Here is a 24,383-nt window from a genome sequence, read left to right as displayed (position 1 = left end):
TGAAGAGCAAATTCAATTGCATTTTAGCAAAACATATTGACATATCTTCCCCACACCCCTGGTTCTGGCCACTCAGCAAGGAGCTTGGCTTTAAAAAAGGCCATGGGTCTGCTGTGCAATCAGGGTCAATATTAACCGCCTACTCTTTGGGGATAAATAAAAACTACCAACCTCTCATCAACTCTTGCCATTCTTTCTCACTCCTGAAACTGAGGTTAGAGTTGAAGGCTGAAGGAAAATGGCCCATTACCATGACGACTATGAAAAGGTGAGCTGCCCCATCCTGAGAGAGGGGGAGAATAGACAGACATACAGACATCTGCAAGGAATGTCTTTGCCTACCCATGAATTCCTGTTTAGCTGTCATGCTAAGTGGCAGTTCACTTTATGCCTGGAAATCGTGGTGACTCTGCTTCATCCCTCTCCTTGATTATGGATTCAGACCAGAGTCATTTTGGAGAGCCAGCCCATACAATAACTTGATGGTCAGGTTGCTTCTATGGACTAGCCTAGCAGGTGTTCTTCAGTTTGTAGGGAAGGGAGGGCTTGTGGATCTATTTATCCCAAGGCAGAGGATTGAGGAGCACTATGGAGCCACTGACAGAACTCACATGATCCGGGGTACCAGTAAAAGGGAAGAATTCTGGGCCTTATCTTAGAATCAGAGTTCCTGAAGCTGGACCAGGAACCTGTGATGTGTGTATGGATGTGAGCTTCTGGGTGGCGGTTGAAAGTCCATGTTGGGTATTTGCCTCAATCATTCCATCTTAATTTTTAAAGGTAAGGTTTCTCAGTGGCCTGGTGTTATCTAATTTGGTGAGGCTGGTTAGCCAGCAAGCCCCAGGCATCCTTGACAGTGCTGAGATTGCAGATGTTTGCCACTGTGGCTAGCTTTTAAAAATGTGGGCTCCGGGGTATTGAACTCAGATCCTTATGCTGTGTGGCAAGCACTGATGGACTGAGCCACCTTCTCTAGGCTCCCAGAGCCTACAGTTTAAATAAGTTTATTGTTAGTGCAGGTGCATTATAAAATTTAAGCCCACTGCCCTGAGGCCTAGCAGATGTGACATCCAGAGACCAACAGCTTTCTAAAAGGGGGCAGTAAGAATCAACTAGACCAAGAAACAGTTTTCTCACCATTTCTGCATTTTGCTTTGTAGGTTATAATTGTGTGCAGAAAATGATTTCAATAGCTGCAAACAATAAACATATTCGCGGTGTGATGTTTATTTTAAAAGAAAAATTACTATAATTTAAATCTTTTATTTTATGAAACTTACGCAATTGAGCAATCAAGTATAGCATTTGTTGAATCACTTAGCTAACATGAGCAAATCATTTTCATTTATGTGACCTAAAGGCAGCTTTTCCGAATAGGCTAGAGAAGAGTTCCTGCTTTTTTTTTCTCCTTGTCATATACAGGGCAGGATGGTGGTGATATATGAGTGAGGGATCCTTAAGTTTTAGCCAAGCCTGTTCCTACCTTCCTGCGAGTAGGCCAAAGGACAGCTGTATTTGGGTGGCTTTTGATAAATCCAATTTCAGTTCAAGGTCTGGAAAGACGCTTTTAATAAACTTTCTTTGCTGGTGTGGCTGACTCTACCATGTGGTTGTCCTTCAGCAAACAACCGTCCTTATGCAAACGTTTCATGATTGAACGCTGTAACCAGCTTTGAGGGTTTCCGGGGATTCCAACATGGTCCCAATTCCTAGACTCCAATATATCTCCCCTCCCCCATTTGTTTCTTTTTACTAAAACCAATAAAGTGTTACTATGGAAAGAAACCTACATGTTGGGAGAATGAGGAAAATACAAACAGGACAGAAGGCTTTTCACGATACCGCTTGCTTTGGAAGGCACATTGTATAATAGCATGGAACCACCACAGTCTTTCACAGCCTGAGGATTTGTCAAAACAGTAGACATTGCTTCCTTTTCAACTTGACCAAGTGGAGTAAACATGGAGGAGCTCATTGCCTGGAAGTGGGCTGACTTTGCATTCATTCTCCCAAGAACGCTGAAAAGCTGTAGTCCCAATATTTTTGAAAAGTTGCCTTTTTCACCCCATCTTTCTCAGCCCTTCATGTTTCTCATCTTTCAGGAATTTCAGCTCCTGTGTGTCTGCATTAGCCCTTGGTGATTTGTAGACATGCTGTATTTTTATTTTTAATTGTGTGTATCTGTGTGTGCACATGGGTACAGCATCTTCAGAGGACAGAGGCTTTGATCTCCTTGTAGCTGGAGACGACAGGTGGCAATGGCCAACTAGACATGGGTGCCACTAAGTGAATTCAGCTCTTCTGCAAATGCTTCAAGAGCTCTTATCCATGGAGCCGTTTTCCAGTGCCAGCATTTGATTCTTTATTTGGCTCTTTTCCATTCTAGGTTTTCCACCTCTAGATCTTTTTAGAAAATTAATCTGTTACTTATTCTATCTTTCCAAAATAACCGATTATTTCTTGAACTGTGTTCAGCAGATTCTTACCTGATTGTTAATTGTTAGACTCTTTCATTTTTTCCATGTCTGTTGTAGTGTGTGTGTGTGTGTGTGTGTGTGTGCGTGCAGGTGGAGGAGATGTGATTGTAGTCCTCAGGCTTGTGTGAGAAGGACTTTGCCTGCTGAATCTCCTTTGGCTCCCTAGTTTTATTTCTTTCAAATGAAGTTTTTAATATTTATTTTATTTTCTCCATGCTCAACTGTCTATTTCTGTCAAAACATTAAGTATATCATCTTAAGCCTTGCATCTAATTCTACTCGTTCGTATGGGCAGGTTAGGCTTTGGGGCTGACTTTGCCGTTCATTGTTGACACCTTCCTACTGGTGTATACTTTTCCCTTTGGGTTGTACTTTACATTTCTTGCAAATTTGTCTGTGAAAAAAAAATGTAAGGTACAAGAATAAAGTTGGGGCTTTTCAGCCTCTGGCAGCTGCAGACTTGGTGGCAATACAGTCATCTGCCAGGGCTCCCGTGAGTCAAGCTGCTGGCTTTATTTATGTTTGGAGTATGAGTTACATCCCATGAGATGTGTCTGTTTAAGGATAGCTTTCTCTCTGAGCAGAGTTTCGAAGTCTGCTGACAGACTGAGAGGAGTCTAGAGCGTGGCAGACTGGAGGAAAGTCGATGCTTGCAGTGTGAGTAAAGGAAGAGGCTTTGAATTGTTGCTAAAAAGAGACAAGTCAAGAAAACACAGGCCAAGAAAAGCTCATGAAGGACATGGTTAAGGAGAGCACCCTCAGTGGCAGAGTGGATTTGTGGATCAGGCTGGTTCCAATTACCTCCATGCTGCGTTGGAATGCCAGTTTCTACCGGAAGCTTCCCCCACTCTGGCTTTGGCGTCCCCACAACAGGTCAGCAGAGCTCACTCTACAGCTTCCGTTAGCATGATTAACATACCTGCTTGCTTCTTTTTTGCGTCTTCCCCTATTCTAGAAGTTCCTGGATACAAGCGGGAAACTCCTAAATCTGGCCCACTGACTGTTTTTATAAAGGTTTACTGTCACACAGCTGTACCCATTGCTGTATGGGTTGTATGTAGTTTCGCTTATGCAATAACGACAGAACTGAGTCGCTGAACACCACCTAAAAAGCCCGGAGTATTGGCTTTTTGATTCTTCATAGGAGAATGCTCTTCCACAGCATTCCTACAAGGATGGAACACTGTCTGCCTTGTCCACCCTTGTGTTCCTAAGCATGTCACACGGTTTTCCACCTACACAAATCTAAGTCAGTATAGCTCTGGGAACACACAAAGTGGGTGGAAACGAACGGGCAAACTTGAAGTGTTGGGACGGAAAGGCAGCTCAGTGGCTAAAAGCACATACTGCTCTTACAGAGGACCTGGCTACAGTTCCCAGCATCTACATGGTGGCACACAACTCTCCGTAACTGCAGTTGGAGGGGATCCCATGACCTCTGTAACAGGAGTGCATGTGCTGAACATATATACACACAGGCAAAACATTCATATGCACAAAATAAACATAAATAAATCTGAAAAATACATTAAAAGAAACAATGAATTAAAGCTAATGAGAGAAACCAATAAAGTAGCAGGGAAAACTCCACCCTCAGAATCTCACTACCCATGTTTGCAAGTCTGGGAGGCAGCTGGAGGGAAGAGAACCCGGCTGCCCGCATCCCACATGGCTTCTGCATCTCAGCAGCTGTGTGGTTTTCACCTCACGAGTATCTGCTGTCTTTCTGGAAACTGGGACTCGCCTGTCCCCTCACAGAGGCCTCTCAGAGGCCAGAGGAACGGTGCCAGTGACTTCTGGTCCCTTCTCACTTTCTTTCTAGCACAGGCATTTCCTCTCTCTTCCATATAGACTAAAGCCAGCAGCTCCTGGGGACGATGGTGTTAAATGGCTGCTGGTAGGCTCGCATCATTGCTGCTTTCCCTGGTCCCAACTCAGGTGAAAGTCAACATTCGCCTCGAATGGCCAGTGCCTGGTGCTGAAGGCACAGCCCGCTGACTACTCCAGAGAGTGCTTGCTACCACTGAATTCTCCTCATGCGTCAATACACCCATGCCAACAGAATCCAGCTGAGTTCAGAGTCTCCCGGCAGTTAAAAGGAGGATGTGGGAAGGGACACATCTTGAGATTGGTGAGCTTTTGCCTAGGATGGTCCAGTCTCCATTCCCAGTCTGCCCCATGCCTCTTGGGCAGCTTTTGCACATCTAGGAGCCAGTTTATTTTACAGGACGGATTCCTGGCTGCCAGCTCACGGAGCTGTTGTGAGGCTGAGGAAAGATGTCGCCAGGTGCAGCGGGTGGAGAGTTAGATGATAAAATGCTATGCAGCTGTGAGCGTCTGGTAGCATGGCCAGTTCTCTCCCTGTCAGGATTAGTGTGTTCTTCCTCTCACTCATGAGTTCAACTCCAAAGAGGACTGCCAAGCAGACTAAGGGATTGTGATAAAGGGTTAAAAAAAACAAAAAACCTGTCCTTTGATGGCATATGGCTCTTACTTTGTCTCTCTATCCCCTGACGGTGTATATACTGAGAAGGTTACCTGATTGGCTCCAGAGGCTTCCTTATTCAATAATGGACTCCAATATGTATTCCTGGGGCTCTAGTGGAGAATTAGAGGGAACCACACGCACACGCTTCCTGCCATGTATCAGGCCCACAGCACATGGTTGTTGCAAGCCTCGTCCTGGTACTTTCAGTGTATAAGGTTCAACACATCTCCTTCCAGTCTGTATCAGATGTCGCTACCAATTCTGTATTGCGATGGTTCTCACCCCTATTCTAGAAGTTCCTGGACCCCTTCTTCCAGGTTTCCTCCCCCGAGGCATTTCTCTTGGTACTTTTCGTGCCGGGCAAAAGAATGAAAGTAACTGAGCACCCGCATTGGAGTTGCAGTGAGTCATGGGTCAGTTACCCTTCCTTTTCACCATGAATATGCAGTGAGACTGTATTCTCCTATTGAAACATCCACGAGGGTCAGCTCTGAACGGGCTGCACGCCTCCCTCATGATCGCTAAATCACTCTTCAGGGTCAAGCGGTACAGTCTTGTCATGCATTTAGTAGATCCCATGCAGCAGGACAAAACAAACATAAAGTAAACACACAGACACGTACATGCCCCGCCACCACCACACCGGCTGCTTCTAAGACCATCGCTTGGTATTATTGTTCTTATCATTTGTACGTATTGAGGCCCACGAAGGGGACACTAGCACAGTTCATATGAGTGCTTGTTTTTCTCATATTAAGCCAGCATTCCTTCCCCTCCTTGAAGATTTTATATTCGCGAATGCCCACGAAAACATTCAAGGAAGGAGAAACCTAGAGGATTTGAAGACTCTCCTTGGCAGATTTCAAGGAAATAGGCAGAGAGGAAAAGAGGGATAGAGTAGGAGGGGGAGTGGGAGGAGAAGGGGGGAAAGAGAGGAGAGATAGAGATTGGTTTTCTTATATAATTCTTATGTGCCACAGCATAACTGAATTATAGTATTTAGATGCAAAATAGCAAACATTTTCTTCTCTCTCTTGTGAAAGGTAGAGAGGGTCCTTATACTAATTCTGAGACTCAAGAGAAAGCTCTAGTTGATTTAAATTGATGAAAATCTCTCCTTGCTTTGCCTACCGTTCTCTCAGTAGCTTTCCTGTCATTAAATCTAATCCTATGAAGATGTAAACAGACATGCGTGCTACATCAACCTTTACTTTTGGATATTGTAAAGAGCTAAAATTCATAACAACAGTAGCAACAACCTCAATTAAAGTGTCTTCCCGTGGCAACAGAATAAAGAATTCCAGTGACTGAAGCGCAGCAGAGTAGAATAAAGCATAGAAGCCTGAAGAAAGCTGAAAGGAGCTGTGAAAATCGGGCTCTGAAAAGGAGAGAGAGAGAGAGAGAGAGAGAGAGAGAGAGAGAGAGAGGAGGGTTTTGTTGTTATAAATTTTGCTGGACTATTATAACTCCAGATAACATCCAATAAGAAGGTTCATGTGTGGTTCCACAAGGGTCTGTCTTACTTATTGTCTGAAAATGATTTGAACTCCTAAGTTCCATAAGGCAATCTCATTTTCCCATGTAAGAATTCTTATTTTTTGTGAAATTTATTTTTGTTTTGTGTATATGACTCTTTTGTTTGTTTGCATTTATGTGCACTGTGTGTGTGCCTGGCACTTGCAGAAGTCAGAAGAGGGCATCAGATCACCTGAAATTAGAGTTACAGATAGTTGTGAGCCACCATGTGGGTACTGAGACTCGCACCTGGGTCTCCTGAAAGAGTAGCCAGTGCTATAACTGCTCAGCCACGTCTCCAGCCCTGGCTACAAATTCCTCTGAGGAAAGCAGACTCACGTGGTAAGCTTACGCACTACCTTCTTCCTCCTCTGGAACTTGAGAAGAACTTGAAGCTGCCTTGTTAAGTTTCTTGGGAGTAAGTGAAAACAGATTTTCCCTTATTGAACTAAAAATGACCCAAATTTCCAAAATAGTCTGCAAAATGATGAATCTTGTTTCTTGGACAAGTCATTCATGGCAGTGTATAGGTCATTATTCAGTGCTGTGCCACACAGAGAGGTGGTTTATGCTAACCTTCAAGATGCTGGCCCTGGGAACACTAAGACATGTGCATATGTGAACGAGGAAGAACGAGGGTGCAATGAAGAAGCTCAGTGTTAGTGCTTGTGAGTTCACAGAGGAGAGCCCATGTTTTAGGGCAAGGACCGGTGTGGACAGAACAGAGATTTATAAAGACGGCATTCTAGGGAGAGAGGATTGGTACTGATTGGCATTTAAAACCACAGAGACTTGAAGTTAATTCTTAGCTGTGTAGCTAGAGAAATAAACCTGTTTTCACCTTGTTCCAAATCCAGAAAGTAGGGAGCATTCACTCGGTGTCTGGTACATGTTGGCACTTGTATGTCAATGTTGATATCAAAAGAAGGCACGGAGAAATATGTATAGCGGAGAATGCTCATACATGGGTAAAGGGAAATACACACCTCATTTAGATATGTGTCTATTCAATTAGGATTCACCCAAAGTTCAATTTATATTGGTGGGGTGTGGTTTTATCTGTAGATATAAACAGCTCAGATTGGTGGGTACCTATGTGACATGATTCTCATCATTGTCTTATCAAAAAAAAAAAAAGGAACAAGGGTGAAACAGATATCAGAACATTGCAGCTATTCCTCCTGGACACACTGGCTGCCTGATAATGGTGCTAACTGACATTCACTGAATACTACATGCTAGCTGTTCTGAGCAGCCACTTTCAACCTCACAATTACATGTAGCACGTGCTGCCATTATCCCATTTTATAGATGGAAAAGGGGAGGAATGAAAGAAACAGACAAATCCTTGCCCGCGTCCCTGTAGCTGGCAGTTGGCATAGGCCATCTGAATCTAAGGTTCATGCTTCTCTTCCTGTTTTCTCAGGAAGGGGACTATTTTTTGATGGCATCAGAACTGAGCCCACTCTTCCTGTATTGGAATCTTTTGTGTGTTTTCATTAACTATTCTGTGTCATCATGCAAGCAGCGGAGGTGGTTAGTAGCACTATCCATTCATTCATGACACATTTATCAAGTTCCTATTTAAGATCCAGGCAATGTGCTGAGTGCTGGAGTTGCCATGGTAACCAAGAGAGAACTTTCTCCTGCTTTCATAGTTTATGGCTTTGGAATGAATCATACAAAAAGAGGCACTTGCAATACAATTTGATAAAGATTCAGAGGCCATATCTAGGGTCTTAAGAATACATCAAAAGAGCCACCTACTCTGTGTTTGAAGGACTAAGACAGATTATCTGGAGGAAGTAACAGCAAAGACATGGAGGATGACAGGAAGAAATAAGGCAGGTGAAGAGGTTGGTGTAGTCAGGGAGTGAGAAGAAAGGGACGGTTTGAAAAAGAGGCGAGGTCGACAGGCAGAGGAAGCATCTGATCCACACTGAGTTCAGAACAGCAGAGGCAGAGCGTAAGCAGGGTTGAGAGCAGACATGACACTGGGGATAGTATTTGGTGGTACAGGCAGGAGTGTCTCAAGACCACTGCGTGTCTGCTAGACTCCCCGCGTCCTCACAAGCTAAGCTACTACGTCTTGGATATGCAAGGACAGAAGATGAGGCCAAGGACTAGGAGGTGTAGGAGGTATAGGAGGTCCCTAATAGAGATGATTAATCAGCTCAGAGATTTTGGTCCTGGGCAGCCACCATAGTGTTATCACAAGGGCTCAAGCAGCCATGTTCTTTCTTCCCCTAGATAGAATTCCTGAGACTCAAGACACTCTGGTGTCAAAAGTGCTCTCCTTCCCAAGTCAGTAGACTTAACCAACATCATCTCTGCTGCAGCTGCATCCAACTGCCTGCCATGGGCACTGTTTCCACTGGAAACAGAGCTGGAGTTGGCAGAGTCACCAGCACCCCCTGTAGGGTGCAGTGGTTATCCCTGTTGGTGCAGATGGAGACACAGCAGCTCAGTGACATTCAATCACTTGTCACAAGCCACCAAGCTACAAGTGGCAAGGTGGAGCTGGGGTCTGGACAGAGCCCAACGCTTCTGTAACAACACAACAGCTTCCTCTCTGCCACTACTGCAGTCTTTTGAAGAACCCTGAGCTCTTCACGTTTCTTACTGGCTTCCTCTTCTCCATGTGAATACTTGTTTAACATTCTCTCGTGCTTCTCGGGCTGAGCTTGACCTGCCTAACGAGCCTAGCATGATCTTGAACTCCCTATCCTGCTGCTTCCACTTCCCAAGTGCTACGACTGCAGATGCACTACCCTGCCCACTTACGGGGTGCTGAGGATGAAGCCGAGAGCAGTCTGTCAAACGAGCCACCTCCCCCAGCACCTTACGGACCCTTGTTTTGAAGATGTTTCCCCAAAGTTGGTTCATAGATTTTAGGGGTGCATCTCTAAGAGTCCCCCATCCTGGATGACACCCTGAACTTTTGTATATGTTAAGTGAACAAGAGCTTGCCCCATCTGGCTACATCTCCAAGATCTGAGATGGCCTCTCATTCTTCACGTCCATTAAGGAAGCGAGAACTATTTTTGATGTTCCCCGTTATTTCTAAACTCTTCTCAGAGGGACTGGTGACTCCTCATGCAGTGACTCCTGACAGTGCTTGGCATCCTAAATCAGAGCAACAGGAGGGGTTTCTTGCCTGTTTTTGTTCTTTACTTTTGTTCTTTTACCACATTCATATTCAGTATCTACACTCGCAGCTCTAAGGTTTTCTGATCCTTCACTCCCTGCTGCCTCTCCTCACAAACACCCAGCAGCAAGTTTGGTGCACGCCAGCCACAGAAAAGGATGCCTTCACTAGCTAAGCCTCAAACGCAGGCCTTCATGACTGCGTCGCCCGCCTTTGGTTGCACGTCTCTCCACCAGAGGCTGAGCTCTGCTTGCAGTCAGGTGGCCCTGGCTCTGTGTCCTGGAGGCATTCTGGGTGCTATTACTGATTACCCTGCTCCTTCCTGGCCGCAAACAGAAAAAGCAGTGCTCAAATTATTTCCATTATCACAGAGCATTTTCTCAGAAATATCGCTGTTTTTAAAAATGGATGGGGTGGGCATGGGATTATTTCCAGGTAACACAGCTATGGAATGCTCTAGAAAAAAGCTGGTTTCCATGGGGCCCACTACATAGTTTAGAGTCAACAGGTCTGAGAACGTGTACAAACTCTGCCTTTACGAACTCCAGGAAGGGGGCGAGACACTTCATTTTGGTCCACCGTCTGTAAGATATCAGTACCCAAAGCTGTTACAAGGAGAGGTTGCATTGCGGAGAAGTGGGGGGCTGAGACCTGGGAACTTCCATTATTACTGTTTTAAAAAATATTTTCAAGAGGGGCTTGGAGAGAGGCAGAGTGGTTAAGGGTACATACTGCTCTTGCAGAGGACTAGAGTTTAACCGCTAGCATCCACAGTAGGTGGTTCCTAACTGCCTGTAACTCTGGCTTCAGGGGATCGGACACATCTGGATTCCACGGGCACCTGCACAAACTCTCACACACGCACAGAGTCAAAACAAAGTAAATGCTTTAAATGCTTAAAATAGTTATCAAGAGAACCATGTGCCTGTCTGTCCTTGGGGTAACCAGGTATGTTCTGTTTCTCAGGAACCTCTTTCTCCCTACGAAACACCAGTCTGCCAAGGCTGAATGTGATTTCACTTTCACGAGTGTTTTGTCCGATAAAATGAAAAACTAAAGGGACATCTTTAACCTTATTAGCCTTCTTCAATCAGATAATTATATTTTTGTTACAGAATGACGAAGTGGAATTTGTCCGAACTGGCTATGGGAAGGATATGGTCAAAGTTCTCCATATTCACAGGGATGGAAAATACCACAGCATCAAAGAGGTGGCCACTTCGGTGCAGTTGACTCTGAGATCCAAAAAGGATTACCTACGTGGTGATAACTCTGACATCATCCCTACAGACACCATCAAGAACACAGTGCATGTCCTGGCGAAGCTCAAAGGGGTACAATCGTGCTTCAGCACTTGCTGCTGCTTGGTGCAAATTCAGTGCAAGCCCGCGCGGGGGTGGAACTTGCTTATTTTAAGCTCTCATTTCCTTTTAACCTATTTTTACATATATGCCAATTTTAAATTTTTCCTTTCTGCCCTAAACTTCTCAGGCTTACAGAAAAGCTTGTTTCATTTTATTCTTTTGATTTATCTCATTAGGTAGGAAGAAAGCTCCTGGGCAAATTAACCTCACATTGCAGCTATGGGCAAGCCAAGGCCGTGGGAGAATTTCAGACTAAATTTAGCATGTTTTTTTTTTTTTTTTTGTGCTTTTCTTTGAGTCCTATCACTTTTAGACTGTGTGTTTGCAGCAGAAATGGCATTGTGGCACAGTAAAAGAGAATATTGATCATAAGATCAATACTTAACAGCAGAATCTACTGTCCAAAAGTTTGTGCTTCCTGTTTTAGTTTCCCGATTGCTGCAACAAAATACCCCATGCTCCAGGGCGCAGGGGGAGAAGCTGAAGGACGAAGGGCTTATTTTAGCTCATATAATCCAGAGGTTCTCAACCTTCCTGATGCTGCCACCCTTTAATAAAGTTCCTTATGTCGTGTTGATCCCAGCCATGAAATTAATTTCTGTTGCCACCTTATAACTGTTATTCTGCTACTGTTATGAATTGTAAAGTAAATATCTATGGTTTTCAATGGTCTTAGGTGACCCCCAAAGGGTCTCGACCCACAGGTTGAGAACTGCTGGTAGCCCATCGCTGTAGGAAGTCTTGGTAACAGGTGTGTATGCAGTTAGGCATCCTCTGTGTGGTCAGGAAGCAGAGTGGGGAAACTGGCATTCAGTTTGCTTTTACCTTTTCATTTATTCTGGGATCCCAGGAGATGGGATGGGCATACCCACATTCCGGGTGGGTCTTCCCCTTATGGAAATGCTCACACAGACACACCTAAAGACTGACCTTCTTAGGGAACACTGGAGCCCATTTGCAAACCTCATGATAAGCTCCAGCATTACAAACAGATTGAGAGAAGATTCTGGATGTAAGTTGCTTTTTGTTTATCTTCCAGTGTCTCCTGGCATGCAAAGCAGGCTTCTTTTAAACACAGAACCGTTCTGGGGAGGTGGCTCATCTGCCAAAAGACTGGGTGATCTTCCAGAGAACACTGGCTCCACTTCTAGCACCCACATGGCTCACAACACCTGGAACGCCAGTTCCAGGGGCTCTAACACCCCCTTCCAGTCACTGTGGCACCAGCCATGAACATAGTGCACACACATGTATGCAGGCAAGACATATATAATAAAAATAACAAAAATATTTAAAAATAAAAAATGACAAGATGGAGTTTCCTAGGTGATCAGAATCTATGAGCACACCCAGGAATAGTGGAGGAAAAACAGGACCGGACTATTTCAATCTCCTGAGATTCTAATTCTGTGTTTCTCTCATTGGAAGAAACCACTGATCAGGAAAGAGCCCCCTGTGAGCATTTGGCAATTACTTTTGGCTGGGTTTGCCAGTGGATGCCTGTAATCCCAGCCCTTGGGAGAACCACCATGAGCTTGATCCTTGCCTGGGCTACAGAGAAGCCATACCTTAAACAAATAAAACAAAATATGCTGTAAGCCAGATATAGGGGTTTATAATCTCAGAATGAGGCATAGGCAGAAAGATCATGCGTTCAGGTCAAACCGAGCTATGTTGTCAGTGAGCGGCTACCTCAATATAAGCGAAACAATTAAATCAGTCCAGGTCTTTTAAATGGGACATTTTAAAATGGACATTACCAGTGTTTCTTTCTTTTGTTCCTTTGTACAGATAAAGAGCATAGAGGCCTTTGCTATGAACATCTGTGAACACTTCCTTTCTTCTTTTAACCATGTCACCCGAGCCCACGTCTACGTAGAAGAGGTCCCCTGGAAGCGTTTGGAAAAGGTTCCGTCACTTATGTTTCCAGTGTATTGAAAGAAATTGCTATGGTGGTTTGTGCTGGAGTGTGACTGGGAACCACTTTGTCCTCCCTTTCAGAATGGAGTCAAGCATGTCCACGCATTCATCCACACCCCCACGGGAACACACTTTTGCGAGGTGGAGCAGATGAGGAATGGTAAGGAGTCAGTTTCCGTGGTTTTATTGTGCAAGAGACATCAGGCATCTTTTGTTGATGGCTTTGCTTCTCTGGCCCATAACAGTTCTCTTTACTGACACAGAGGAAAATGGTAGAGAGTTTGTAAACTGTTTAAATCTGACACTAGACCGAACATTGGGCCTTTGGATTGTACTTTACAAGGTTATCTGCCTTTTGCTGAAAGGTAGTGAAGAAAGTGAGTCTTTCTGCTACAAAAGCTGGAGTTTGAGTGGCAGAAATTAAGCATGACCCAGTTTTGAAGTGAAACATGGGGGGGGGGAGTAAAGGCTGGAAATGACAGGGATGCAAATTTCCAATTTTTCTGACTAATATTTTTGGTACAGTATCATGAAATAGTGATAGTAACCAATATTTGAAATCACTAATGTTTCCCTGACATTTTATTTGCATAATAAATCCCTAATAGTATCATAATCTTCTTACAATGAGTCTCATTTAAAATTGCAATGACTATTACATAATTGTATTTAGCAAGAAATTTAAAATTTAAATGTAACTATGAAACATTCTTATAATATAGTCCTTATTAGTACCAATAATTAATCTGAGAGAATAAGGGTCCCAAAACTGGTATTCTATTGACTTGTTGAGGTTGTCAGAAGCAGAATTAGATAATCAATTCAGATTATTTAATCTCTTCAAAACATGAAAACTTTGAAGCATAGCACCAAAGATGGAAGAAACAGCTATCTCAATAGGAGACATAGTAGTCATTAAGGGTTCAGTGTTGACTTTGAACTTTCCTGTTTCTGTTATGAGAGTCCCCTCTGTATACTGTGAATATGTTTTATTACCATTGGTTAATAAAGAAGCTGATTTGGCCTATGGCAGGGCAGAATATAGCAATTCAGGAAATGTAAACAGAGATAGAGGAGGAAAGAAGGCGGAGTCAGAGTTGCCATGTAGCTGCCTATGAAGCAAGAGGTAACAAACCACGAGCCTTGTGGGAAAATACAAAATAATAGAAATGGGTTAATTTAAGATGTAGGAGTTAGTTAATAATAAGCCTGAGCTAATAGATCAAAGAGTATTTAATTAATATTAAGCCTCAGAATTGTTATTTTATAAGCGACTGCAGGAGCTACTGAGCAGGACCTGGTGGGTGGAGAGAAACTGGTCCAGGGAGAACAGCGGAATGGAGAATATTTATAGCTACATGTTTCTATTTCATGTCTTATCTCCTTTATCCCTTAAAATTTCTAACTATTTGAGTTAAGACTAGATATAGCTAAGTCTAACTCAACATTTGGATATTATCTTTAAAATTATTTATAGAAAAATTTGAAACATTGTGTTAACTGAAAAGATGATTTGATCACCAAAAGCTTAGTCATGTGGCAAAACTCTCTCACTGAGCTGTTATCTAAAACAACTTGCCCTCCATCTTGTCTTCCCTCCCTGTCTTCTTTTCCCTCATTCTGAGTCTCTTTCCTCCTTCCTTTCTGATGTGTGAATTTAGAAGCAAAAACGCGAAACATATCCTAACTCACACCCAACATTTTCTTCCTAAGACACACTGACAACTCTCATGAAATTTTAAAGTCTAAGCCAGCTCTGCTTAACTTTTTTATAGTTTTAAAGTCTTTTAATATTCACTTTAGGAAACCGAGGAGAAAACAAGGAAAAATATTTTTAATAATAAATTTAGCTTAATCCCAAATGTTATTCACTCGTTGAAATAGCAAGTCTCCAAAATCATGTACACAGCGGTATTAACAATACAGCCTGAGTCACTTTTGCTAGATTTCAAGTGCTGACTGACAACAGGTGGCTGGAGGCTACTCCATTGGTCAGCATAACTCTCGGCTGCTTTTCAGAGGCCTTTGGGAACTTAGCACACTCTTTATCCCATTCTTCACCTCACTTTCAGAGACTAGAAATAACCAGAAGTAGACTTGAGCAGAGCTGATTAAAACTAAATGTACTCGCGGAAATGTCATTCATTCAAGAGTATTGGGTCACTCACTCATGCACTATCTACTAAGCAAGGAGACTTTGAAGACGTGTTACCTGCACAAAAGGAGAGGGGATGTGCAGGACGTTTCCTGACCTCAGAGAACCTGTGGCAGATTTCATTATTGGAGATACACCTGTAAACAAATTCATCACAACCTGAAAGGCTAAAATCCACGGTTGAGGGATTAAAGGCATCATAACGGAGCAGACACATTCCAAAACTCAGCTCCTCCCAGGGTAATGTAGAAGGCTTTGGCAGAAGAGAGGAAATGTTTCCACTGACTTTGCGAAATGATTTGCATTATGCTGGCCATGAAAGAGGAAGGGTCTGCCTGAGAAGCAGAGGCTCTTAGAGAGGCAGGCTCCAGAGAGGAGCGGAAGAGGGGGGTAGGGTATGCTGAGCTCCTGACGCCCACATAGGACAGATAGTGATTTCATTGTTGAACAAGCAAAACAATTGTAGAACAGAACTAAGTCCAGTGAGTCTGATTCCTTGGGGGGTCACTGAGGGGGTCTCCTGTGCTGGAATGACATATATAGTCTAACTTAAGGGCAGTTTGCATGACAAAACATAGAACACATTCTAATTCCTATCAACTGAATCTCTAGTTAAGGCCAGAGAGGTCTTAGAGTCAGGATAGGCTGTCTTCGAAGTTGAGCTCCACTAGTTAACAGCATGACTGTGAGCAGGTGAGTCACGGGTCTTCAGTGGGTTTTTACTTGCAGTATAACAATCTGAGGTCCACCTCTACAGTCGTCCAGAGAAATAAAGGAGATGGTTACTATATTGACTTTATTAAAGCTGTAGGTATAGTATCTGGCATATAGGAACTTCTTAAATAGTAGCCATAATTATTATTATTTAGCTTGACGACAGAAAAGTAGAGGTCTCTCATAGTCAAATGAGTAAATGAGTGTGTGTGTGTGTGTGTAAATCTGTAAGGTCTTTGTCAGATGTTCATTTTGAATGTTTGTTTCCCAGCTGCTGGGGCTATTTTGGGAGCCTCTGGCATATTTAAGAAGTAGGACTTCGCTGGCAGAAGTGGGCGACCAGCTCTTGGTTCTGACCTGCTCTTTGATTCCTGGGCTGCTGCCACACATGCAGCTCCTGCTCCACGCTCCCTCTACCCCGCATGTCTCTGTTCTGCTATGCTCTCTCAGCCATCATGGGCTGAAACCCCGTGATACACTGAGCCACACAACGCTTTCCTCCCTTACATTGTGGATTCGCTTTGCTCAGCAGTTTTGACCAGAGTGTGCTGAGCAGGCTGGAAAGGCAGCCTGTCGTGAGACGCCTGGGGATTTGTTACAGAGATGAACGAGGCAGGAGAGGTAGGAGGAGATAGATGTGCAGGCCGGCAGCTTATTGTCAGTCCCTGTGTGAGGCCTGTATGCACTGTAACCAGTGTACCAGGGGCTGAGTGGAGGTGGAGGCTGAATGGAAGGAGTTATCAAAGTCGGATTTACAATGGAAGGACCGGCACTAGAGAGAATATACCCATGATAAAGTCTGGAGGATAAAGATGGTCTGTTTTAGAATGCGAAGAGGGACATAGATTTGGGGACCATCAACGGGTGGACGATAGATATATGAAACCCAGCAAAGGAAATAGTTCCAGAAAATAGAGATATCATATAAAGCATATTGACCAGGTTCTGTAAAGGAACAAAACTGGTAGGATAAATATGTATATATCAAATGGTAATTTAGTAGATTGACTTACAGATTACAGTCCAGGTAGTCCAGGGGTTGTGGTCTCACACTGAAGAGCCCAAGAATCTTGTAGTTAGTTGCTGAGCCTGTAAGGTTGGCTATCTCGGCTGTTTAGCCTGGCTCTGAAGGCCTGGAGGGCTCCCAGAGAGTCTCTGGTTGGAAGCCCCAAGAACCTCGTTCAAATACCGCTGTAAGAGTGCCTAAGTTCACGGCATAGGTGCGCTTGCCAACAAGAGTGAAGGCAAGCAAGCCAAGGGCAGAAGTTTCCTTCTTCCATGTCCTTTTATGTGTGCTGCCTCCAGTATGCGCTGCCCACATTTAGGATGGGTCTTCCGGCTTCAAATAATCTGATGAAGATAGTCCCCCACAGGAGTGTCTGGTGGCTTGGGCTGTGGTTGTTCCCAGATGCAGTTCAGCTGTTAGCCAAGACAAAAAAAAAAAAAAAAAAAAAAAAAAAAAAAAGTGGAAAAAGGGGAGGTAAGAGGGCCCAGGGAAGATTCCTTAGTTTAAGACTAGGGCGGGCTGGGCAGTGGTGGCGCAAGCCTTTAATCCCAGCACTTGGGAGGCAGAGGCAGGAGGATCTCTGTGAGTTCGAGACCAGCCTGGTCTACAGAGCTAGTTCCAGGACAGGTTCTAAAGCCACAGAGAAACCCTGTCTCGAAAAACAAACAAACAAACAAAAAAAGACTAGGGCGGAAGGCTGGTCTGAGAGACAGAGGAAGGAGGTGTCTGGAGAAGGTGGTGTCTTAGAAGTAGAAGAGAACCTCATTTTTATTAGGCTAGTTACGGGGGTAGCAAGAAGTGCTGCAAAGAGAAAGATATGTAACAGCTCAGCACACGGCTTCCTCCTCCACGGCTGGTTTGTTGTTGGGCTAGAGGTGATACAACTCAGACAGAATCCTAGGTAACCTTATTTTGTTACTTTCTATTTGGGGGGGGGGGAGGTCACCTTGATAATAAATAGCCATTTGGATAAGTAGGAGATGTAAAGACACTGAAAGAGAAAAAGAGGCAAGACCCCTCAGACATAAGAACCAGGTCATAAACGGCCCCAACGTTTCCTCTTGCCAGACTCCGACAGTCATGCCTCAAGGAGGGAGGCCACGTGTGGTCTCACTGGGTGTTCAAGCAGAAGATGAAATAGATTTGCTATCTGCTACAGAAAGGTTAAAAGATAGCAGAAGAGGAATTCGGAGTTGGTAAACATCCTTGGTGATTTCTACAAAGATACTCTGGGGCAGGAGAGTGGATGTGGAAGGTACCAGTGGCTGAGTCCAGGACGGTACTGTGATTAGGGAAAGCCGCATTTCTCTTCAGGCAGGCCGGGAGTCAGAACCTGCCTGAGTTCTGATCAGAAGGCCGCCGCTTCTGCCCATGTTCTAACGCTGTGGCTCTCACACAGCAGAAAGAGCAGCCTCAGAAGCAGTTCAAGTCTTTTGTCTTTGTAGATGGCGACAGCGCTTCTGGGAACAGATAACCCTGTGGCAGTCTGCCCAGATGTTCCAATCGACTGATCTGGAGCTCATGCCGCTCTGATATCCTGCAGGACTGGCAGGGCTGGAGTAAAGGGACAGCTATGCAGTAAATGAGTTCAAGTCCCCATGTGTGCTGGACGCAGCTGTGCGTCCACACAGGGTTCTTCAGGTGAAACTATTTGAGTCTCTCTTTTGAGACCAGAGGTGTATGATCTTTTTGTGGGAAAGTCCAATTCCTAATTTGCTTATTATCTAAGTATTAAAATGGAAGAAATTATGGCAAGAATTTCTGTTATAATCATCTTCATAAGCAACACCCAAGGAGAGATGGCTCCGTGGCTAAGAACTCCTGCTGTAAAGGCATGAAGACTTGGTTTGAATCCATAGTGCCCATCGCGTGGATGCTTGTGCATGGGACTTCAGTACTTGTAGGGAAAGATATTCTGATCCCGAGAGCTTTTGCGGGTCAGGCAGCCCAGTCAAAATGGAGAGCTTCCAGAGAGAGCCTGTCTCAAGGCAATTACGTGGAGAATGTTAGAAACAGACACATGACATCCTATTCTGGACATTGTACACATGCACAGAGGGGCATACACTCACCCACTCACATGCACACACACATACACAAACACACACATACATACACACACGTTAACACATTAAAAAGAAAAAAAAGAAGCCATGGCCTTGTGTAGGTTTAACTGAGAAAATTATTATTAACTCATATGCTCCAACTTCCCCAGTGAAGGCCAGTGTTACAAACCCCTATGGTTTGTGGGCTTGCTAGGATGATAAGAATCCTCCCTCCCCCAGCACAGGTTCTCAGACACACACTCATCCACATGACTCCAAAGGGATCCTCCCCAAGAGAACTAATGGGTTTCACCTGGTCGACTGCACTCCCTCCTGTTGACCTGAACAGTCTGAGAAGCCTGCTGAGTCTTGGATGCCTTAAATCTGGTGTTGCTATAAAATTAATTATATTCTTCCTTCTCTGAGAAGTTAGACAAGGGGTCAGGTGAGAGTCAGCCAGAGAGGTAAGCAGGTCAGCTGAGAAGCACTGAGACACCTGCTTTCATCCTTGACCCTTCGGTCCTTCCATAGGAGAAATTCTTGGTAGACACAAGGTCCTAAAGTCGCCTTCCTCATCACCCAGTCAAACTAAAGTCAAGTTTGCCCTCTGTTGGTGACATCCTCTCTCTCTTCTGCGGCACCCCAACCCTGCTGGAATTGCACAGCCGGGGTTTTGAAGATTCTTGGGAGAGCAGAAGGCTCTACAGAGGCAAACATTATTTAGTTGATCTTTGCTTTTCCTCAGCCCTTTTCAAGTTTGCGGTTTCATAGTAGAATGATTTAATATAGTTTTAAAATATCTCCCTTTCAGCTATTTTTGTCCATTTTTGGAGGCGTTAACTGTGGAAGCAATTATCTTCTTCATGACAGGAATTCTCCCCCCTCAGATCAGTAAAGCTTTGTGACTTTTGACACCCGATGCGTAGGTAAGGAATTGGGCTTGTTTTCTATTAACTCACAGTGAGTTCCTTTCCCTTAGAGAGCTTAAAGGGTTGGCGCATGCTTCTCCAAGAAAAAAAACCACCATTTGCTGAGTGTGTAGGAGGACACTGGGAGCTGAAGAGATTTTGTTGTAGCCCTTGTGCAACGTGAACTCTTCTTGTGGCGTTACCCACGACCGAGGCGGGGAAGTGTGGGCTGGTTAAGTCCTCTCCTCGGATGGTACCCAGAGAAGGACACTGTTTCTGGTGGAATTACTTCTTGTGGCTCTAAATTGGGATCCTTTTAGAGTGTGTGTGGAAGTGTATTTTTAGTTGATGGCCCCATGAATTTGAAAGCCTCAGGTTTTTCCCAGTGCTCAGTGGGCTGGGGCACTGCCAACAGAGAAGATAAAATAAGCGCCCTGATTTCATCCAGCATGTCTAACATGGGCCAAGGAGGAAAGATTCTTTCAAACCTCAAAGAGGGTAGTTTTTGTTGATGGTGTTCACCCAGTGGTGGAGGGCATCGGAGGAACTGGCTTCCGCTCTGACCAAACTGGGAGCAATTCATTGTCCATGAGAACAGAAGACGTCTATTCTGTAGGAATCCGATGCCAAACCACATTTGAAAATGCAAGGGCATTTTCTGTTTCCAGAGTCTGCTAAGCAAGAAACCATTTCAAGGTAGCTAGCCAGGGCTGTCACAGGGCTAGTGGAACAAGGATGGAGTCTTTGCTTTCAGAGTCCAGGGAGCCCATAGGGTACAGGACTTAGACAGGTGGTTAACACTGGCGTGGAAAAGCCAGTGGTGAAAAGACCACCGTGTTGCCTTTCACAGTGTGTTTTGTACACAGTGGCTGCTCTGTGGAGCCTCCTGTTCTTTACCTGAGGTGCATGTCAACTCCAAAGCCCAAGGATGGCTGCTGTCTTATTTCACAGATGAGAAAATTAAGATAGGGAGAGGTGAAGTGCTTCCTCCAGGGCACAGTTTTCATGCAGAGGGAGAGTGCCGTGGTGGGGAGTTGCTAGGACTAAATGTAGGGAATTTGAATGCCAAGACTGGGGATTCTAGACATGCAATACCACTCTATACACAACCCAGCACCACCCTTTTCTGCGTAAGATTATGGGAGGAGCCAAAGTAGATGCCGGGGATGAAAGGCAGCTGCCCTGGAAGATAGGGAGAGCGACCATTAGTTCATCTTTCCCTTTACCTCTTCATCCTCCTTCAAAGGCTTCTACTATTTGTTTTTGCTCCAGGCCACCATATTCTGTTTCATTTCTTTGAGTTTCTCAGAGGAGTGGCCGTGGGATGCAGTCTGAATATTTGTAATGACTGGAGTCGCTCTTTCATGGAAACTCACAGGAAATTTATCCTTTGAAAGATTTATCTCTTTATCTTTTTAAAATTACAGATACTGTATGTGTCTGTGTTGAGCATGTACACACGAGCACAGGTACCCACTGAGGCCAGAAGCATCAAAACCCTCCGGAGCTGAAGTTAGAGGTAGTTGTGAGCCAACCACATGGGGGCTGGGAACTGAACTTGGGTCCTCTGCTGGGGCAATAATCTTTCTTAGCGGGTCAAGCCATCCCTGTAGTCCCTGTAAAAGTTTAAAGGATAAAAATCCTATCAAGATGCAAGGAGCCATTTCAGAAAGTGATGCTTTACCATTCAACAGATGATGGAGATGCTTTTCAGAGGCGTAGGCCTCCAATGCCTCTGTGGATGGGAGCAGGGTACCCTCCGGTCTCCTGGGAAACCCGCTTGAAGTACTGAAAGGAGGCAAAGAGAGCTTCCGGAAGGAGAAACACAGCACAGATGGAGAATGAGCTGGGGGGAGGGATAAAAACACGGAATCTCATGGCATGCTGCTGAATTTAAACCTCACCTCTGCCCACTTCTTGCTGTGCAATGGTGAGCACAGAAAGGGAAGTCTCCTGCATAGAAACGTTTATTCTGTAGACTTCTGAGGACACAGTGAGAAAACACCTTGGGAAGGCATCAACCAAAAGCTTAGAAACTGTACGGGTTGGGTCAAAGTCGAGGCCTTCTTCCTCTCCTTTGCTACCTGGAGTGTGAGAAATGGAGGGTGTAGGGAAGGCTCACAGCAACACTGGAGGAAGTCCACTGTCTAGGCAAGAAAGAGAGTCTGTTGTTATGTTCTCGCTCCTTAGGTGTGGTTCTCCAGGGTTTGAGGCAGACAAACTGCAGTTAGACACTGTCTCTGTGGGACCAGCATCTTTATAGGTTGAGAATCTGGGATGAGGATGCAGTGCAGGGGTGGAGCACCTGCCTACCATGCAAAAGACCCTGGGTGCTTCAGTAACAAGAACCAAAGAAAAAGAACAAAAAAAATGAAATCAGACAAACCTGGGCAGCTGAAGGCGCAGCTTCCTCTTGGTCTGTCTTCAAGGACAGCATCCGATCAGAACATGAAAAAGTTAAAGTTTTCTGTCATGCCGGTTTATCCTAGGACATGCTATACAGAACGCTCTATTTAATCAGAACATCGGAGGGAGAATCAGCTGATCTACCACTAATCTTCTGGCCATTGCTTCCTGATGGCAGGACGCGTGCAGCTTTGAAAATATCAGTATAGGCAGTGCTTGTCTGGCTCCGGAGTGAGTCACAGCAACTGAAGCCACACAGGTGGTAAGGAAAACCAGGGCAGTTTTGGAGAGCTTTGTTGGTGTCTCTGACCCTTCTTGCTGTGTAACTCCAAATGCAGCTCAGGCTGACTTCTAACTTGTGGCAATTGTCCTGCCTCAGCCTTCCAAGCATTGAAATTATAGACGTGGGGCTTCTAGACCTGGCCCTTAGGTCTTAATTGTGGACTATGAATTTTCTTCTCCCTTTACTAAGAACATATAGTGATGCCCAGAAACTCTGACTTTTGACTTTTTGACTAGACAGGCCATGAAGGATAGCTATCTGTCAGGAACAACTTAGAGACTGAAAAGAAGTAGCCTTAAGAATCATGCTATGGAGCTGGGCGGTGGTGGCGCATGCCTTTAATCCCAGCACTAGGGAGGCAGAAGCAGGCAGATCTCTTTGAGTTTGAGGCCAGCCTGGTCTACAAGAGCTAGTTCCAGGACAAGCTCCAAAACCTAAATAAATAAATAAATAAATAGTGCTATGGGACTTTAGGGGTTTTCAAATGCTCCCTAAATGTCCTCTGTCCTCACCAGCCTACACACACAAATAAAGTCATGCTGGTGTTCACTCTGGATTTTGTGGTGCTGCAGATTTCTCAGTAATGAACTTCCAGCTGTCCATCCAAACTCCCTCACCTTCTGAGAGCTTGCTCAGGAAGAAGTCTGCTCTGCCTGGCTTCTGTTGCCAGCCACGACTTCTCCTGGGAGGAAATCTTCTTCCTTCCCAGTGTGTCAGTGCCGTGTTCTATCTAGGTCCCACTACACTGCTAGACCTACAGTTCTTTTCTATATGTAAAGATGAAGAACGGCCCCTCCCTCACTCTGGGCAAAGCCTTTGTTATCTGGGTCCTTGCGTGGCTTAAATGCATTCGTGAGAACCCAAGGCCAGTCACTGTGGCATCAAGGAAGAGGAATCCAAGGCTTCCTCCGGGTGTAGTTTGACCAGGAGCAAGCCCAGATCTGAATTCTCTACTTCTCTCTCCTCGTGTCTTCTGTCTGTTGTATAAATCTGAATCTGTGCCTGCCTGCCTGTCTTGTCAACCCAGCTGACCATGTGTCCCTAACAAAGGGCTTTTACTCTGTGTTTATTGATGAGCTGGAAGGAATGGCATGGGGAGGGGATGAAGGATGCTTTTCAGAAATCTTCAACAGAGTTCTGGAAAGAATGAGGCTCTACTGACCCCAGCTGACCCAGACAACAAACAATATTATCAAGCCATATCTGTGTGCTGCGCTCACTCTTTATGGCTGATTGCTATTTCATAGGGCTGCTTTTGCTCTATTTACTATTTTCAGCAAGTGAGAGTCATAACGCACATCGATTGCTCTCTGCTCAGGGCGTGGGTCCAGTTTCAGATTAAAGCTATACATCAACCTAGGTTGTAAAAGTAGATTATCTGGGAAATTCAAGGCAAGTAAGGTTGGTTGTTATGCTGTTTTTATGAAAAGCAGGTTAAACAAACGGGCTGAGTACCCAGTAGGGCAGCAGTCTCAAGTCTTGAGTGACATCAGTGTGCATTCTGCACTCTGGCTATGATGAGGTCCAGCAAAAATTCCAGTCTCTTAGAAGGCCCTAGATGCTTCTGTAATAGGATGCTGCCACAGGCCCTGAGCTAGCACTACTTGGCACACAGTAAGCCGCATCCTCCAAATGTGCTTATCCACCATCCAGTCCCTTTGAGGGAAGGTGGCAAGCCATCCCTTTCATCATTTTTATCCTTTCTCCAACCTCTGATACTCATGAAGCAGCTTCAGCCTAAAGCCAGTCTCTATAAGTATCAACTGATAACAATGGATATCATTGACGATACAGGTCAATGCCTGCATCAACCACCTTATTTTTCCTCTCTTTGATTTCAGTCAGGTCCACACTATTGTTCACTCCTAAAGCTGTCTGGTCTTGGCTGAGCTTATATCCCCCAGGGCATCAAGTGTTCTCAGGGTGTAGTGAAGCCTGTCGCCAGGCACTGTAG

General features: G+C 44.7%; 1 protein-coding gene across 2 annotated transcripts in view; it reads left to right on the top strand.

Annotated features, from left to right (window-relative positions):
- The first annotated feature begins 158 nt into the window (after nt 1-158).
- LOC121448318 (uricase) overlaps nt 159-24,383 on the top strand; it is a 33,585-nt gene continuing 9,360 nt past the window's right edge. Inside the window, exons 1-5 of one of the 2 annotated variants that reach the window (XM_041652241.1) lie at nt 197-268; nt 3,062-3,350; nt 10,744-10,962; nt 12,784-12,900; nt 12,994-13,072. In XM_041652241.1, coding sequence (XP_041508175.1) covers nt 10,786-10,962; nt 12,784-12,900; nt 12,994-13,072 — 373 coding nt within the window. In that variant the 5' untranslated portion in view covers nt 197-268; nt 3,062-3,350; nt 10,744-10,785. Of the gene's footprint in view, nt 269-3,061; nt 3,351-10,743; nt 10,963-12,783; nt 12,901-12,993; nt 13,073-24,383 lie in introns of both variants that reach the window. The other variant, XM_041652232.1, reaches the window with a different exon arrangement.

Source organism: Microtus oregoni, unplaced genomic scaffold, assembly GCF_018167655.1.
Source record: "Microtus oregoni isolate MIOR12 unplaced genomic scaffold, Mior012 000000F_ref0000247, whole genome shotgun sequence".
Taxonomy (NCBI): Eukaryota; Metazoa; Chordata; class Mammalia; order Rodentia; family Cricetidae; genus Microtus; species Microtus oregoni.
Note: the sequence above shows the minus strand (reverse complement) of the source record. Positions and strands in the feature narration are given on the sequence as shown.